Source organism: Aphelocoma coerulescens, chromosome 5 (genome assembly GCF_041296385.1).
Source record: "Aphelocoma coerulescens isolate FSJ_1873_10779 chromosome 5, UR_Acoe_1.0, whole genome shotgun sequence".
In the NCBI taxonomy this organism is placed as follows: domain Eukaryota; kingdom Metazoa; phylum Chordata; class Aves; order Passeriformes; family Corvidae; genus Aphelocoma; species Aphelocoma coerulescens.
Genome location: NC_091019.1, coordinates 59,555,004 through 59,573,274, shown reverse-complemented (window position 1 = coordinate 59,573,274; position 18,271 = coordinate 59,555,004). Strand labels below are relative to the sequence as shown.

The 18,271-nt window shown below is 44.0% G+C and overlaps 1 protein-coding gene across 1 annotated transcript; it reads right to left on the bottom strand.

The window, feature by feature from the left end:
- Positions 1-1,238: 1,238 nt before the first annotated feature.
- On the bottom strand, positions 1,239-16,982 carry PLD4 (phospholipase D family member 4). Its single transcript, XM_069016036.1, has 11 exons — positions 16,871-16,982; positions 13,939-14,028; positions 11,565-11,803; positions 10,700-10,883; positions 9,186-9,306; positions 8,711-8,838; positions 8,339-8,539; positions 7,793-7,932; positions 4,627-4,792; positions 3,502-3,598; positions 1,239-1,756 (listed from the first exon to the last, which is right to left on the bottom strand). Exons 1-11 carry the CDS (start codon positions 16,871-16,873, stop codon positions 1,548-1,550), a joined length of 1,578 nt encoding a protein of 525 aa, XP_068872137.1. The 5' UTR covers positions 16,874-16,982; the 3' UTR covers positions 1,239-1,547.
- Between the last annotated feature and the right edge of the window lie 1,289 nt (positions 16,983-18,271).

Genomic DNA, 18,271 nt, shown 5'->3' with positions numbered 1-18,271 from the left:
CCAGCTTGTCCAGAAGCTCTGTCCCACTGAACAACTAATCCAGCACTGTCACATTTGAGCACACAAGAAGAGAAGGAAGTTTTCTTCTTACTCCTGCAATATCTATACCTGCCAAAACAGAAAAACACATCTTGGAGTGCCATCTAGAGGAAGGCACTCCTCTACAGAAAATGGTTTTGTTGGTTGAAGATGTAACTTCTCACAAAGATTTTCAAGCTAACTCTAATAAGGAAATAAGGGGTGAGAGCACAAAAAGCACCTGCATGTTCCTCTATTTTGGCATGTATATGAATACTCACAAAATTCCAGTGATATCTGTACATGTAACTACGTGGCTTAAAAAATCTGCCACAGGGACGAGAAGCATTGATTTGTAATGATGGATAACATACTCCAAGGAATCTTGGAAGTGTCTGAAGAGATAGCTAAGGAGCAGTGTGGAAACCAAAAAATGGAACATTGATGGGGGTCATCTCTAAAAGTCCTTATTAGTATGGGGATTTTTGTGTATTCACAGAGGTATAAATCAATACCTAAGTCAATGACTCCACTCCCAGTGTCAGGCAGAGGTGCACAGCCCTGGCAAGGTTCATGGAGCTCCAGCCCAGTGTCACTCACACTGCTCACAGATGGAGCATGTGCCCTGCTCTCCTTTCCTGTCACTTCAGAAAGTCACCCAGGGCAGAGCAGTGGTGGATACAGATATAAGGCACCAGATGGCTCAGGGTTGTGGTCCCTGAGTGACTGCAGAAGGAAAGGCAGCCCAGAAACACAACACTACTCAGGGCCAGCACCAGGGCAGCCCAGAAGGAGCGAGGAGGCTCTCCAAGCACTTCACACAGTGCAGGAGGGATGCCCTAGCCACAACAGCACCCATGTAGCAGCTTTGCCCTGCTCCCCCATCCTGTTTGCTGCACAAGACCGACACACAGACACATCCAAACATCCCAGACTTTCAGGATTCCAGGGCAGCTGAGTTGGAAGCTGGAAGGTTTAAAGTTGGAAGGTTTAAATCTCAGGCATTTATCTCTAGCAGCTAGCCTCAACACTTAGAAATAGGTATTTCCCTGCATCTCTAATTCCTAAATGCTTTCAAAAATCTGCCCTTGCTATTGTAGGTGATCATATACATGGCTCAAATCTTAAGGTGTCCAGGAGCTTATTAAAAATGTTTAAACACATGTAAGCAAATACCGTTAATGGAACATTTAGGTTGAAATACATAGTTTCCTAAGATAAAATAGCACAGCAATAATGATCTGTGTCTCTGTTGTTTGCTTTAATATAAGACAGATTGTCATACAACACTGTATGCATTTCATTAACTCTGGGATGAGGTAATCACACAAAAAAATCAAACATCACACACTGACTAATGGTTTTGCAGGTAGAGTCAACTATCAGAAATTCTCATGTCATCAATGTGGACACCACGAGGAAATGATTTCTCTGACAAAGACAAAAAGAAGAGAGTTCCTTGATTTGCATGGAAACAAGATTCATATACATTTTTTTGTTTCTATTTTAAATGTATATCTCAATTCACTTCAGAGTCTGCCTCTCCAGTTACAGTCTTTCTGTCCCTGCACATCTTCCAGATTCACCGCATATTTGGAATTCCAGTCGCGCTCAAAAAGATCTTTCAACTGTTCCTGGACAGGCTGTTGCCTTCTTGGCAGGTTGGTTGAATTCTGTTTGATAATTAGTCCCACGCCAGCTGTATCAGTGAAGTAGTTTTCTGACCAATTGGAAGTCCCTATGCAATGGAAAAGTAGCTGATTAGAAAACATTCATTTCTCAGTGTTCTGTTTGATCTCTGTGCTTTGTTGATTTGCTCTATGACTGCAAATCTCATTAGGACCAACGAGGCAGCAAAAATCGGGTCACCTCCTTCTTATACCAGACCTCAGGTTTTGGAAACCTGGTATTAACTGCAACCCTGAAGGCTCATAACCTTCTGATTCCTTACAGCCTGTGACAGAATGCACAAATCTACTCATAAAGTGCAATATTTGAGGGGTAAAAGGGGTAAAAGCTGGTGTTTAACATGGGTGTTTAAAAAGTCTTTAATGGACTTAATTCTCTTTACTTGTTAAAGGAAAACAAAAGGAGAAACTAGACTCTTAATCCATAAAACTTCAGGAGCTGTTCTGAGCTTGACATGCTTCTAAAACAGGCAAAACTGGGAATCTATCTGCCGACATTGTCTAGGGCTCCCTCCAAAACCTCAATTCAGAAAATCAAGCACTGTGAAAATACACATTTTATCACTTAGCATGTCTCCTCATGATCGCCTTAGCCAGAAAAATCTGTCAATTCCAGAAGGTACTTAGGCATGAAAACAAATTACTTGCATATCTGCCTTCAAGTATGAAACAAGTTATTAAAGTATTGAAGGCAATTGTAGCTGTAAACCCTCAGCCAGCTGGAAGATCAGGCTATTTGCTGGTGTGCATTGCTGGGAGGATGAGCTGGGAGGATGAGCTGGCCTGTGACAGAATGCACAAATCTACTCATAAAGTGCAATATTTGAGGGGTAAAAGGGGTAAAAGCTGGTGTTTAACATGGGTGTTTAAAAAGTCTTTAATGGACTTAATTCTCTTTATTTGTTAAAGGAAAACAAAAGGAGAAACTAGACTCTTAATCCATAAAACTTCAGGAGCTGTTCTGAGCTTGACATGCTTCTAAACCAGGCAAAACTGGGAATCTATCTGCAGACATTGTCTAGGGCTCCCTCCAAAACCTCAATTCAGAAAATCAAGCACTGTGAAAATACACATTTTATCACTTAGCATGTCTCCTCATGATCGCCTTAGCCAGAAAAATCTGTCAATTCCAGAAGGTACTTAGGCATGAAAACAAATTACTTGCATATCTGCCTTCAAGTATGAAACAAGTTATTAAAGTATTGAAGGCAATTGTAGCTGTAAACCCTCAGCCAGCTGGAAGATCAGGCTATTTGCTGGTGTGCATTGCTGGGAGGATGAGCTGGCCGAAATCACAGAGCGCTTTCACATTCCCTTTTTGAGGGTTCCTAATAAAAGAGTGAAATGTAAACACCGTCCCAGTTTTCAGGAACAGTTGACATTACTGTTTTCTCATTTCCTTTCCTAGAGTTCTGTTCAACAAACAGTGCATAGAATTAATTCCTCCCAGCAGTTCCTTTTTATTAAAGCGTGATAATGTTATATACTGGAGCACCAGCTATCCCAGCATCGTTCTGAGCACACGGGCTGTGAAATTCCCACTGTGCTTGTCACAGGCTGTGCATTCAGCCTTGTCATGCTCTGTTCCTAATGGTTCACAATCATATGAAATAATCTCTTACTGAACTTGACCTACATTATTGTCTCCCCTTCACATCTGTACTTCTGTACCTACAACACACTTTGCTTTATATGGCAAAATGAGGTGGTTTTTAGTCTTGCAGCTGCCCCTATCTCAGTCTCAGTCCAGTAGATCTGGAGATACTGTAAGTATTTGGAATAATGGAATACATACCGATGTAGGCTACTTTATCAGTGACCATGTATTTGTTGTGATTCACTCTCCCATGAGGAATGTTTGTGTGATTCAGAACAGGAACAATGAAGAGTTTCTGGAGGGAGAGAAATTAAAAATATTAACAGAAATACTAGAGGGAGGAGCAGACTTCATGATTGGACAGTGCATGTTTTCTATAGTTTCAAAGAATATAGTATGGGAAGAACAGAAGAGAACGTACTGCACTCTGTTATTAAATACACCATAGAAGAGATTTTACTCCTATCCAAGAAAACTAGCAAACAATACTTCCACTATACATAAAATTGGATAAGCAATTGAGATCAGATACAGATAATGTTTGCTTCACAATGTTCCATTAGTGGCACAGCTATTATCATTACAGGGCAGACAATTAGATGCAGTTTTAGGCAGCTGTCTAATAGATCTGCATTTACCACTGATTGCTGCTCTCATTTTGTGCGAGAATGGGCTGATCACAGACACGAGGGGTACTGCAGGCAGCTATAACGCCTAACTTTTGTGTTAACTCTTACCAAAATCTACATTTCTGTCCCTTTTTAGGTTTTTTTTTTCTGAAACCCACTCCTCCTTCTGTGGTGTCTCTCTCTTGTGGTTACTGCATCATGTTGGGAGCATTCACACCATCCCCACTCCACTTGATGCATTCCAGCCTAATGCCTATGGCCTGTGTGCAATATTTAGTGTTCAAAAATAGGTCTATCTATATAAGCAGAGAGCAGATCTCTCAATTCAAAAAAACTGATAGCAATTAGACCCATTTAAAGTACTCCATGCAGGAAAAGGTCTCTGAGAGAACCACTAAGTTATCATATAAACTGTTACTGTCACAGTGCTCAGCAAAAGCAACTGCCAGGATAATGTCTCAAGTGCCACAGCCAGGCACATCCCTGATATCACTCATAGCTTGAAATAGATGCTTCCTCAAAGATTATATATTGGGCCTCTTTTTCACAAGAATGTGAAGCAGTCACTGCAAAAACAGACAACCTGCTTCTCTAAAAGCTAATATTTGTACACACAAACTGCAGCTTAGTCTCAAAAACCAGTGTGGGGCCATATCCTCAAGCTGTCCTTCCAAAATCAGGTTTGTTATCATACCACTTCGACACTGATGTGGGCATGTGGGTTGTTGAGAGCACGCAGGGACCTCAGATAGTGGAGCATGGCTGGGTCAGTGTATGCCCAGCAGCTGACCAGAAGCCGGACTTGCACTCTGTGGTTGAAAGCTGCACGTCTCAGGGCGTTGTCAATGGCTGGCCAGTATCTGCAGAAAAGGAGGTGCAAAAAGGGATATTTTTTTTAAACAGTTCAGTAGAAAGCTGTGACAATAAACTGAGACTACAAGTGATGATGCACAGATGGGATCTCTGATGTCTAGTGAGTAAAGCACTTGTGGCTTCCCTGGAGGTACAAACAAGATTTCTGCCTTCTACCAAGTCCGTTCTTTTCACAGAACGTGTTTTGAGACCTCCAGACTCTGCCAAATTGGGGTGAAATTCATCAAAAAGTTTAAAGCTTAGTAAAGTGCACATACACAGATACAGCATGGTGCCACCATGCTCATTTCCTAGGAAAGTAAACATAACAATAGCAACTCCAGGGTAAAACCTGTTCCTACAGCCCAGAGTAAAAAGGGCAGTGCAGAGCCCGGAGGAAAGTCTAAGAACCATTTTGCAGAATATGGCCTTTTCAGGGCCCTGGAGACTGTTTCCAGTGTTTGCAGTGGTCCTGTGCCATCAGCCAGTGTGGGCAGGCTCTACCCCTCCCCACTCCTCCCTGCCCTTGTCATGTGTCCCCAAGGTAATGGACACGGATGTGCTCTCCATGTTCCCTGAATAGGGGAAAATCCGTTTTCCTGACACTTGTGTTGGCAGTAGCTGTGGGGAACATTTTTAACATCCTTCACCCAGCTACACAACACTAAGAGCTGGACAATGTACATCCCAGGGCTAATAACTCCAAACCCCCACATGGCATTTTCATTCCATAGATCCTAAAAAATGCTGCACAGAGGGAGACGACCATGTTTAGTACAGATTGGAGGGCTGATACAGCGAGAGAGTCTAGCATTTGCTCACAGTCCCATGAGCAATGATGAATTAATTTGCCTAACTTAATCCTTTTGGTCTTAGGTACAAAGGCCTGAATTATCTAATCCTCCCCTGTGCATCATCCTATTGCGATCAATGGCCTGGCCACGTGCTCTGAGGCTCAGGCTTGACTTACAGATCCTGAAAAACTTGGAAAATCGTGCTGTTTGAAATGCAATTTTTGAATGGTTTCAATTTTTCAAATATATCAGTTTCTAGTTGATTAACACTCAGGCATTAGACAGCAGCTTTGTTTCCACTGCCTCAGCTGCTGGAGGAACCTAACCTGAACTAATCAGCTTCAATTCATGGCACTACAGCTGGTTGCTGTGGAGATAGCCCGAGGCCCTGCACTGCTTTCCCTGGGCCTTTCAAACTCTTGTTTGCATCTGATCAGCCCTAGATGTCACAAACTGTGGATTAAGCCTTCAGATGAAGAATAAGGAGTATTAACTCACTCAATCCTAAGGGAGGAAAGAGACTTTTCTGGGCTTATTCTTGGCTAAAATCAGAAGATGAGAAACCCAGAGACTCAACCGTACAACACAGAAACTGAAAATCCTCTGAGCTGTTTGATTTATTAAATATATCCTCCAAGTAGAAGCTAGTCTCCAGATTTTGTTTCTTGGACAGTAGAATTATCTGTGTCTCTCTATTATTCTAAAATCTTCCCCAAAACACACCCATGCCCTAGCTGAACAACAGAGGCTTTACACAGTTGTGACAGAGGACATAATGCATGGTATCATTCTGGCTAAGTGGCAGCCTAGAGCTTACCGTATTCAGCAAGTCATGTTGTACATAATTATTTCACTTGAACTTCTTTCTCAGATTATTTAGATGGTTGGTAAACTCAGAAATGTTATAAGCTGGTAATTCAGAGCACTTGGTTGCATGTAGACACCCTAATTCAAGCATGTCTAAGAGGATTTGGGAGTCTTAGTGATGCCCCATGACTGACTAACTTTCCATGTTGCTCAGGTTTGGTTCATGTGCAGAGTCTGCATCATTCTGCTGTGACCTTGGGCAGTCTCTGGGACCATGGCAGTGGTTCCCCACACGCAGGCTCAAGGCCAGGCTGGATGGGGCTTTGAGCAACCTGGTCTAGTGAAAGGCGTCCCTGCCCATTGCACAGGAGGGGAGGAGCTGGATGGTCTGTAACCCAAACCATTCTATGATTCTGTGATTACTCCAGATCACCACTATCACCTTCTCTCTGAAGCTGCTGCTGGAACTTAGGTGGAATTATTAAAAACAAAACAAAACAGAAAACCCCAAACAACAACAACAACAACAAAAAACCCCAACAACAACAAAAAACACCAAACAAACAAAAAACCCCAGGAGTTTCTTTTAGAGGCTGTTTCAGCTCTCACTGCAAAGGCCAGGACAGTCAAGAACCACCCTCTAAAAAATGGGTCAAGTGCATCAAGCAGGAAATTGAGCAGGAAGCCAAGACTCTTCAGAAGTAAAGGACATCAAGAAAGAAAAACAGGAGCAAGAAAGGAGAGCACAACAATGTTTTCTCTGAAAAATCTGATGTCAGATGTACTTCTGGTGTTCCATTTCCTCTCTCTATTCATAAAGCTGCTGTGTTGAATTTTGGAGGATGCTGTACCTGACTGTCCCTGACTGTCTGGCACTTCACAGCTTTCCTGCTGTGCGTAGAGCACAGGAGGCTGCTCTAAAACACCAGCAAAGCACACAGGTATTGGATACTATCCTTCCTGCAGCATCAGGATTGGACTCACAGAATCCTAGGATTGCTAAGGCTGGAAAAGACCTTTAAGATCAAGTCCAACTCAGCCCAGCACCAGCACCATGTTCACCACTAAACCATGTACTCAAGTGCCATATCCACAGATTTTTTAAACACTTCCAGGGATGGTTACTCCACCACTTCCCTTGGTAGTCTGTTCCAATACTTGACAACCCTTTCCATGAATTTCTTTTTCCTAATATCCAATCTAAACCTCCCCTGGCACAACTTGAGGCCATTTCCTCTCATCCTGTCCTTTGGTACCTGGGAGGCACAGTCCATGGGATAATTGTGAGTGCAGAGCAAAGCCTCAGTTCTCTCCATTCTGAATATTTTAATTGCAGAAGGAAGGGAATCATATATTTTTTTCTTTATGTAGTGCAAGTAACTGATTTCCTCAGGATTCAAATTGTACCTTTTTGGATGAATGAAACGGCTGGTAGGGAAATATTCCATAACAGAAACATAGACAAACTTCTCTGCCTGACTGATAATACTGAGTATGGCATAGAGGTCATGGGTGCGACCTTCTGGACAAAATGCTGGAGGGGAAGCCTGTAAAAAAAAAAGAAAACACGTAGATCGGTGATTTAATTAATTTTTTTCTCTCAGGCTGCAACTCATTTATGTTTAGACTTGTCTAGTTTTCATTAAAATATCACAAAACACTTGAGATGGACCACCATCTTCCCTCATGGCTTCCATGTCCTGCTGGGTCAGATACTTACTGATACTTTGAGCCTACAGGTGACTAAAAGAGACCTGCACACTGTTCCTGCCATACAGTTTGACAGCTAATGCTGGGTTTATCCCTATCCTTTGAATAGTTCCAGAGAAACCTAAGGAACAAATTATTATCCACCTGGAACACAAGTAGCTGAGGAGGATTGGTGAAGAAACTTTTCTGCTAAATCCTTAAACACAGCTTACAGTCTGTCATGTTATTTTCAAAGGTACTTACAGAAAAATAGGTTTCTGTCAAGATTCCATTAAATTCTACTTCCAGAGGCCGACGATTGTTAATGTGGGTAGAATAGTTAAGAGGCCAAGGGAATGGGATGGTTGCATTAGGATATCCAACATCCCAGTAGGTACTAAACGTTTTCCAGAGGTCTTTGGCCAAGCAGCTGCAGTTATACATCACAGCACCAAACTCTTTCACCTGCAAAGAGAGCAAGCTGTGTCACAGCCCCAGAAGGAGCCACCTCCAGGGGTTTCTTTGCTGTTTCTTCCACTCTGACAGTATTTTACATCATTACGATTTTTCTCTGTTATCTGCGAGGATATGAATTTTCCCCCCCATGAATTTTGAATATGCAGCAGCAGAGGTTACCTGAGATAAAGATCTCCAGTCCATGTTTGCACTACCAATATATACGTGTTTCATGTCTACTATCCAGAATTTGCTATGCAACACTCCTCCTGTCAAATGTCCAAAATCAATCTTTTTCACATGAGCCCCTAAAGAAAGAGGGGGAGGGGAACAAGGAGTTTAGATATAGCATGGAGATGGTTCCTCGACAGCCAGAATATGTCTGCATGTCTGACTCTTGAAGGCAGTAATAACTACCAAAATTCACAAGCTCTCATTCCTGGAAACACAGTAACTTCAAAAAAATACACAAAATGTGAATTTTCAGGAAAATCCTAAAGAGACACGGACAAAAACCATGAATTAGTGAACAGATAGTGCTTATCCTGTGAACCCATGCAAGCACCACACCAGAAGAGGCCTTGGAGACCAGTTTACCTAGATGCCCTTTTACAATATGGGAGCTCTGAGTGGATCACTGAAGGGAAATAATTACCTTTTTCTGCTAAAAGCTCGAGGTCCCTTGATTTTGTAGCCAGAGTGGGTGAACTTGCTGCAATATACAAAGAGACATTCTCTGCGAGTAACCTCTCAAACCTCTGCAGAATATCTTCACCCTGTGTGGTACATTGTTATTTTTTAAATTCTAGTACAGAATGTTTAGTAAGATATATGCAAGTACAGTGTTACTAATGGGTGCTTCCTTTGAAGAACCCCAGTGCAAAGCAGGTCAGAAATTTCACCTATTTCAGGAGTGTTTCAAATAGAGAAAAGAGGGAATAAAGATTCTGATCCAATGTATGAATCAAAGTTTATTTTCTGTCATTTAATGCTATTAGATGTAAGGTTTAAAAGTATGACCATAAACATCCCAGAGTTCAAAGGTGAATTTCCCAGTGCAAATCAGCTGCTGGACCCTGACGCTCAACAGATGTGTGGGGTCATTTCTCTCTGTGGATAAAGGTGACAGAGACTGTCCAACACTGAGCTGTCCCTTAGCAGAGACAGGGCTCAGCCTTACATCTGCCACTTTTACTTCTTCTCGTGTGCAGTTAATGGCACCTTTTACCACCAGAAACACCTAGGAAGGAAGATAAGGGGAGCAGCCCCAGAGCCCGTGAGGACAGTGAGGAAGATGTGCCAGGAAGGAGGCAGAGCCTGGGCCCACAGTAATAACCAGGCCAGCATGTGGTACTTCAGCAAACAGCAGAATTCCCGACACAACTAAACTCCATTCCTGCCTGAAACAGCATGACTTTGTCCTATCTGTTTTTCAGAACAGTTCCCCAGACCCTGCTCAGACCCAGACCCTGATTGTCTGGGAGTTTGCTAGCTGCCACAGGCTGAAGTGGAGCCAAGGGACAATTAAACATGATGGGTGGTTGCAAGATGAGGCTGTGCCATGGCCTCTGTCATTTATTTTTGGTGGTAGAGCCAGAAAGGTCCCGCAGGAAGCCTGACCACTCAGGGTGCCCAGGAGGAGAACCCTGCAAAGGAGAGGGAGCCTCCTTAGCTGTCCAGTGTCCTGGCTCCAGGACAGCTGCCCAGTGGGTAGATGCAGGTGCTGTGTCTGCACACAGGGGAGAAGCAGCCTCTGCAGCTGTCAGAAGTCCAGCAGACTTTGCTTCCTGACCCTTCCCCTAACCAGTGGGAATTGGCACCATCACTTGTGTACACGGAATCCTGTAGGCTCCTCAGCTCTGCCACTGGCTGGCCCTTTCACAGGTCAGCCATCCACAGGGTGAATGTGGGTTTGAGGCTGACAGCTGCTCACTCTTAAAACACAGCATAAAAATACTTAGAGACATAGGCAGAGCCCACATGGAGTCTAACTTGACTGGAGGAGGAAGGTTGGAGTGTTGCTTCAGAACAGCATGGAAAACCTTCCTGGGTTTGCAGGAGGAGTCAAGCAATGTCTCTGGGAGACAAACCACACAGCCAACCTGCCCTCTGCCACATGTACATGAGGAAAAACAACCACAGACATGCTTGTTGTTGATTTTACCTTACCTGCTTGGAAGAGGAGTCGTTGACACTGATATCCTTCCCAGTAAGAGACCAATAGTAAGAAGCTACATGAACTTTTTCCTGGGCTAGATCAAGCAGTCTCTTCCAGGCTTGGTACAAGGGTTTGGCTGCAGTGCTGTTTATCTCAAAGGGTAAGTCATAAGGAACATTTTCCACAAGTTCAAAGCTGCAATGGCAATTGCATATTGTGAAACAAGTGACTGTGACCCTAACAGGACACCAAGCACCTGCCAGGCCATACAGTTGGCCATACTGCATGTCAACCACCACAGCAAACAAACTGAGCTGGACAAACAGGCTGGGAGTGCTTTCTACCCCTAGTTTTTATGGCCAGGCTTATATTGTACAGTGTCCTCCCTAATTCAGCAAAACAGCTTCTCAGTACCCACTCTGAACTCTGTTTATTTTACCATGCCTAAGATATAGAGAAAAGCAAACCCCCTTAGCTGGATGTCACTTAGGTAACTTTTCACCCTCTCCCAGCACAGATATTCCCTGCCCCTCCAGCCTCTGAGAAAGGCTGCTTTGCCAGCTGGTCACTCTGCTGCCTCCCACTGCTGCCACAAAAGGAGGATGGCCTGGAGGTGGCAGAGGAGCAACCGAGCTGAGCTAAACATACAAGCACAGGACTGGGAGAGGAGCTGGGACACTGCCCCTACTGCCCCTCACAGCAGGCAGCTACCAATTAGCCAGTGCCTAAACAACACCCCCACTCTTCCCAAATTAGTGGTGCTTCATCACTTATGATACAACGGGAAGAGAATAAAACCCTTGCTGATATTATCAGCACTGTAACTATTTCTCCATCTGGTGATGACTTCTCCACATGCCATCTAACCTGACTCACCTGCAGGAGTCATTGGATCTCTTGGTGTCTTCCTCAGTTACTGTGGTTCTTGGGAGATCTCTGTAGAGTCCTTCTTCCTCTGGGAGATCTCCGTAGAGTCCTTCTTCCTCCTCCACCTTTGTGTAAATACTGACAACTGCTGCTTCTTCTCTGTTAGGATCAACTGTGCTGTCCACACTCATGAAGTAAAGAGCCATCAGGACAAGACCAAGCATCAAAATTGCCCCTAAGATTTGAAACTGGAACAGAACCCACAGAAGAGAAGATTTAAGTGATCACCAAGACACTGAAGCACCAGCTAATGGATGACTACCTGTGCAGGTGAATAAATCACAGTCTTTGAAGAGGAGATCTGCTTGCAGCTACTGGCAGACGGTGTTCTTAGATGCAGCACTGAAAGTGAGGAACACCTGTTCAAGGTCTGCTTGGATGGGGCCCTGAGCAACCTGATCTAGTTGAAGATGTCCCTTCTCTGTGGGTGGGTTGGACTAGATGACCTTTAAAAGGTCCCTTTAAACTCAAATGAGGTGCAGTGAAAAGGACCAAAACGTGCCAAAATTATTCACATTGAAATCCCAAACTCAGGGAAGAAAGGTAAACAAAGAGACAGGAGGAGATATTGAAGAAATGAAATGCGAAAAGAAAGAAGAGAAAATTCTGAAACGAAGTGAAAACAAGAAGCGAATGGGATGACATGAAATGCAGTGAAATGGACTAAGCTTGCCCAATTGATCCTCATTGAAATCGCAAGGTTTCATTTCAGGAATGGAAATGAAACCTTGAAATCAGAGAACCAAGTGGAACAAACACTCTGGAAAGGAGATATGATGAAATAAAATGCACTTGGGGGGAAAAAAAACCCATCAAAATTTGGAAATGGATTTGGGTTGGGTTTTGTGAAGACCGTGATTTTAGTTCAATTTTTTGGTTTAATTTTTTGTGCCAACATATCTATCCCTTGTTTTTTCCCAAGTCTTATGATTAATTTGACATTGATTAACTTTATTTTAGCACAAGACCAATGGATGTTCAACAAAATTTCTACCAAAATCAAAATAAGGAAATTTCTAACACAAGATTAGCTGTGGGATCAAGCCAAGTATTACCATAAAAATGAAATTTATGAAGTCAGGGGAGAAAAACAGTTCAGAAATTGTCAGAGGCAGAAACACATTTTGTGGTTTCTGAACATGTTCTGGTTTTGTCTTAAACCTCCCTTAAGTGAAACTACACAAATTTTAATTATCTGTGTGAACAGTATTCCCATGTCATTCTAATGTGGTGAGTTTCGTTTCCCTTTTGCTGCACTTTCATTTTTTTTCCTGAATGTAGATGGAAAAAAAATAAAAATAGCCTGGCTACCTGGTGGATTCAGATCTGCAGTCCAGCCACTCACATGCAGAAAAGTATAGCACCAGTCTCTAAATGCTGCCCTGTACTGAGCAGAAAAAGACAACCAACCACGCATGCAGATCTATTTTCCCCCAATAATTATCCTGTCTGGCTCCCCATGGCAATTCTTGGGAGCTGGAACCATCCACCAGCCTGTGACAGGCAACATGCACTTCAGAGCTGAGCTTCTGAACTTCCAGGCAGGAGAATCGAGTCTGGGGTGGTCGTGAGGCACCCACCATAGCCATAAATCTGAGCTCCCAAATGGGCACATGGGAAAACTCCACAGAAATCACTTGCCTCTGGAAGTTTCTGTTTCAGATTCTATGTGGATAACACTTCTTGTTTTTAATTTTGCTCTGCTTTTCTCAAAATCTACAGTCCTGACATTGATTTCAGGCAGTGATTTTAATTAAATAATCATTTTTAAACTATCTACTTAAATTTTGACCCTCTGGCTTGTTCTCCGCCTCGTCAAGGGCAAAAAAAACCCCTCACCCGTTTTTAACAGTTCTGCATTTCATCACATGAACACATTAGCCAGACTTAAACATTGCCCAGGTTTTAGAAGACATTTTGAGGTAAGAAATCTATTTTGAAGTCACATCGTGGCTGTCACCATGCTACACACTGTGATATCCAGGTACTCTGGGCATGTTGAATAAGTGAATAAATGAATACATGAATAAATGCTGTGCCAGTGGTGGAAGTGAGGCTGTTTGTACGAGCATGGTTTCCTTGTCCTGAGCCAGACAGAGCCGCAGGATTTAGCTCCACATTACTCCCTCTGGGCAAGGTTTGATCAGTCTACCGGATAAATCAATGAGAGTTTTGTCACTCACTTGTTTACAAATAGGATTGAAACCCACACAGATTTCTGAAATGGGCAATAAACTCATTCTTCTTAACCTGTTATTTCTTTTCAGAAATGTCAGTGCAATCTCAGTTCTTGTAAGCGAATGTTCTGTATCCCAGTAATTACCGTTTTGACGTCTTTTTGATTGTTCACGCCTAATTTCATGTTGGAGGACTCATTAAACATCACGGATGTTTTTAATGCTTTTTTCACAACCTGAAAAACAGAAATGTATGCAAAGGGAAAAATAAAGCTTTATGACAACATTTGTGTATAACCAATTACAGACAAAAAGTACAGGTTACTGCCACTGCTTTACGCAGCGCTCTGAGATTTAAGTATGGATCTGTGCAACATCCTCCATGTATTATGGGTCTTGAGTGACATTAACAGATTCCAAAGTGACAGAGAGACAGGTCCCTGCAGTTTTTCCCCGTTGCTGTCTACACACAAAAATCCCTGCAGTAATTAATGTGTAAACAACTGCATGGCTGCCTCTTCCAGCCATCCTTCAACACCCACCCAAACATATTTGCCAACAAGCAATAATTAAATGCAGAAGCTGTGGGTGATAGTGTGCAGCATCAGTCTCATCCTGCTTGTGACTCTGTCAGGCTCCTGCTCTCTTCCCGTGCCTGTGAGTTGTCTTCAATGCCAGCGTGTCTCCCAGAAGTGACTCTGTTAAGGGGACAGGGACCAGGCTGAAATACAAACTCCCCTGTTGTGGCCATGACTCTAGAAAAATCAGTTATCTTCTCCTCTTCAGACAGTATTTCTCCAATCTTGTGTTACCACCAGCAGAGGCAACCGTAAAAGCAAATACCAAAATATGCCAAAACTCACACAGATGGTCAGGCAAGGGGAGTTGGCACTTGCCTCTTTTGCCCCCTCAAAAACTTGACACATGCCCAGCAGGTCATGAATCATCCCTGCATTGGCAGAGGTGAATTTACCCCACAGGAGCCAGCTGACATTTTTCATTCTCAGAAGCAAGAAGCAGATCCTGGGGTACAGCAGATCTCAGAAGGTGCTACCAGATGATACCACCACCTGCCCAGTCCCTGAACAGCTGCTTCAGACCCGTGAGCTGCTGGGCATTTGCAGCCTGGAGGATGAACCTGCTGCAGTGCTATTGGATATGTGGTTGCTCCGGGGGTGGCCACACTCAACTTTTAGGTAGGAAGGATCCTGCCAGACGTGTCCCATCCATCTTGCCATGTGTTCACAGCTGTTGTCACCTGAACTGGGTGGGTTTATGGTGTCTGCCCTCCCCCAGCAGTAAAGGAGCATGGCTGTACACATTCCATGCTGCATCCAACTCCTGCCCACTCCACCTTTCAGTATGGATGCTGTGACTGCGTGGAACAAGCAGGGGTTGGACACTGCCCAGACACAGCCCCAAAGGCTTCTGTGGGACCCAACTCACAGGCACTGGCTGAACCACAAAGGTGGAGGATGTCTTGGAAGACAAGGGAGGTGGGTCTGAAACAGTGACTTGGGGAACACAGGGGTGTGAAAAGGCAGGGCCTGTGGTAAAAGAACAAAAGTACAAACACTCCTGCTTAAAAGCATACTAGAGCTGCAGAGCAGAAAGCCATGTTTCCATTTCAAGACCTGCTTGTTGTCATCAGCTGTAATCACTGTAGCAGGGCCCACTTCCCAAAGCAGTTTTACTTAGACTTATCACTGTCACTTCCTTTTGCTGCCCCAGGCTCAGCTGCAAGTTTTTACACTAGACATAGTTACATGTGCGTGCAGATAAACATCCCTTCTCCCAGACCCGGAGAAATGGAGTGGCTGCCAGCAGTGAAGGACAGTTGGCCATTTCCATACCGCTGAAGTCCCAGTTCATGTTTTAAGCACAGTATAAAGACCCACTGTCTTACCTCAAAGAGCTGACAGTCCAAGCAGGTGGGGGATATAACCTACCACGCAGTGAAAGTGTGTGACAGCAACACACATGAGAGGAAGTGGTCACATACCCACCCAGAAAACTTAGTGGGAAGAAAGGCAAGAAAGAGCAAGAGAGAAGATGTGAGAGTTGGGTGGGAAACTGAGGAAAAGGAATTTTAAAGGAGGAGGAGAAAGGCAGCTGAGAAACAGCAGCAGCCCTTCAGGCTGGGCCAGGAGAGCCTACTGAGGCTGCAGGCCACACTCCACAGCCCGTGGCTTTGGCACAGATATCCCAATCAGCTGGGCTGGCCAGGAACATACAGCCACCATGGATACTTCTCATCACAGAACTGGAGCTGAGAGGTGTTGCCTTGTCCCTCTGGCTCCTGAAGTCACATTTGGTAACCCAGGCAGTGTCTTGTTAAGAAACTGCAGGTGTCAGTGCTCTTAGAGCCACGTGATGGCCTCAGACAGATGGAGCTTACCAGAAACAATTTGTTTCACTTCTCTTTTTCAGCAACAGTTACAAAATGTCTTCAAAAAGCAGCATTTTTCTTAAAATATGAAGGTGAACAGATCTCATATGTGCTGTGATAGAACCATCTACCATTCTGTTCAAACAAAGCCCTTCTTGATGTCTTTGACTGGTGATGGGTTGGAGTCCCACCTGCTGTACAGAAGTCATGAGCACTGCTCTGAAACAGGCAGTTTAATTTTCAAGAAGGAAAACATCACAGACTCAACCAGAAATCCTAAGAATAATATTGTAGCTAGTCAGCAATTAACTCTGGCTCCTTCGAAACTTTCAGGGATCTGCCAGCTGCCAATTTCAATGACTGAAGTTCAGCCAACAGCAATAAATACAAGCACTATTTAGCATTGCTTCACGGGCTGGGACACCAGCTCATGCCAGTCTGCTGAGTACCCACAGGACACTGCTGTTTATAACATTAAGGTTGCTTTCTCCTTGCCTCCACAATACCTCTTGGTACTTCTTCACCAGAAACAAACTGTGTCAGACTTGGAATTTCAAACACAAGAATGTGATTTTTCACTATACAAAATCCTCCCCGGGAGCTGTTTGAAGTTCCTCAGACAAACAAGGTGCATTCATCTCTCCATGGCCACCCCCCTGCTCTCTCAAGATGATGACAAATGTACTTACCATCCTGGAAGGTCTCCTCCTGTGCGGATGTCCCACTGCACTCGGATGTTACTCCCAGCCTTGTGTTCAAGAGGCAGTGCTCAATGCCCTTCATCAGCACGTTTGTTAGGGTTCTTCTTGGTTTCTTCCCCTCCTGCTGTAAATCACTTCCTCTTAGACACTGAGTTTCACAACATGCACTGACAGAGTGCTAAGTTACCATCCAGTTGTTGTGACCTGGTTCTTGGACTCCAGGTCCTGATCTTCACCTGTTTGCCACAACTTGCTATGTTGGATGGCAAAACTCCCACTCAGTGGTGTAAAGTCAGAGTCCAGATCAGCATGAGCAGATACTGTTTGAAAGGACTGCTCAGCTTTGGTGCTGTTAGCAACCCAAACATGGCACTATTCTTAACTGCATTATTCTTAACCCACCAGAAGCTTCATTTTAAGCAGACAAACAAACCCTCCAAAACAACCTCTCTATAAAGGTTTTCTTGAAAGCACTTTCTTGCTCAGTCATGCCTGGACAAATGTAAGGGAGCAAACCAGCTCCTTTGAAACAATGCAGCCCTCATCTTCAACACATGGCATTTGGAATTTGCAGTGACAATGTTGAGGGGTTACATCTGACATTGAGTTTGGGGAAGCTCCTAAGAAATTATGCCTTATTTAAAAATTCAAAGACTGCACCTCAGCCAACACAAATTGCTCTGGGGACGCTGCTGTTGTTCTCCAGGCAGCCCCTCGTTCCTACTGAACCCAAGGATGCAGTTCCCTGGTGCAGTACCAAGGGAAGGATGCTGTAAGGAGTCAATGGAGAGACAGCTTGGAACACGAGGCTTTAGCATACCTTGTATTAAGCTGCTGAAGATGGAAAAAATAAGGAGCCAGAGGAGAGGTCTGGAACAGCAGAAAGAGGATTTTCCCTGGGAAGCTGAAAGTGCCATGAGTCCTCTGCTTCCCTCAAGACCAAAACACAATCATGAACTCAAAGAAGCCCAAAAGGTAGTTGGTGGAGCAGATAGGACACCTGTCTGTCCAGCCAGCTTGCCCCTGAATTTAGTGCTGTGCACAGATCACTTATCATGGGAGCCATCCCAAATCTCTGTTACAACAGGACTTAAAAACAAAGCAAACGCTGCTGATGTCCCTGTAGATTTGGGTTACCAGAAAACTGGAGGCATGATCTGCAGCCAAAGAAAACACAGCTCCAGAAAGCCACCCTGCTAAAGGTCCACATTGTCCCCAGGAAGTGTCCCTGGCCCTCAGATGACTTCAGAGGCTGAGCATCCCAACAAAATATTTCAGCTAAGCTCCTGCTTGTGTGGAGGACAGAAATCCTGGCATGAACTATGTCAACACAAGTCACAAAAGCTCCCACTGACTTTGGAATTGAACCACACAGGCAGTAGCACCTTT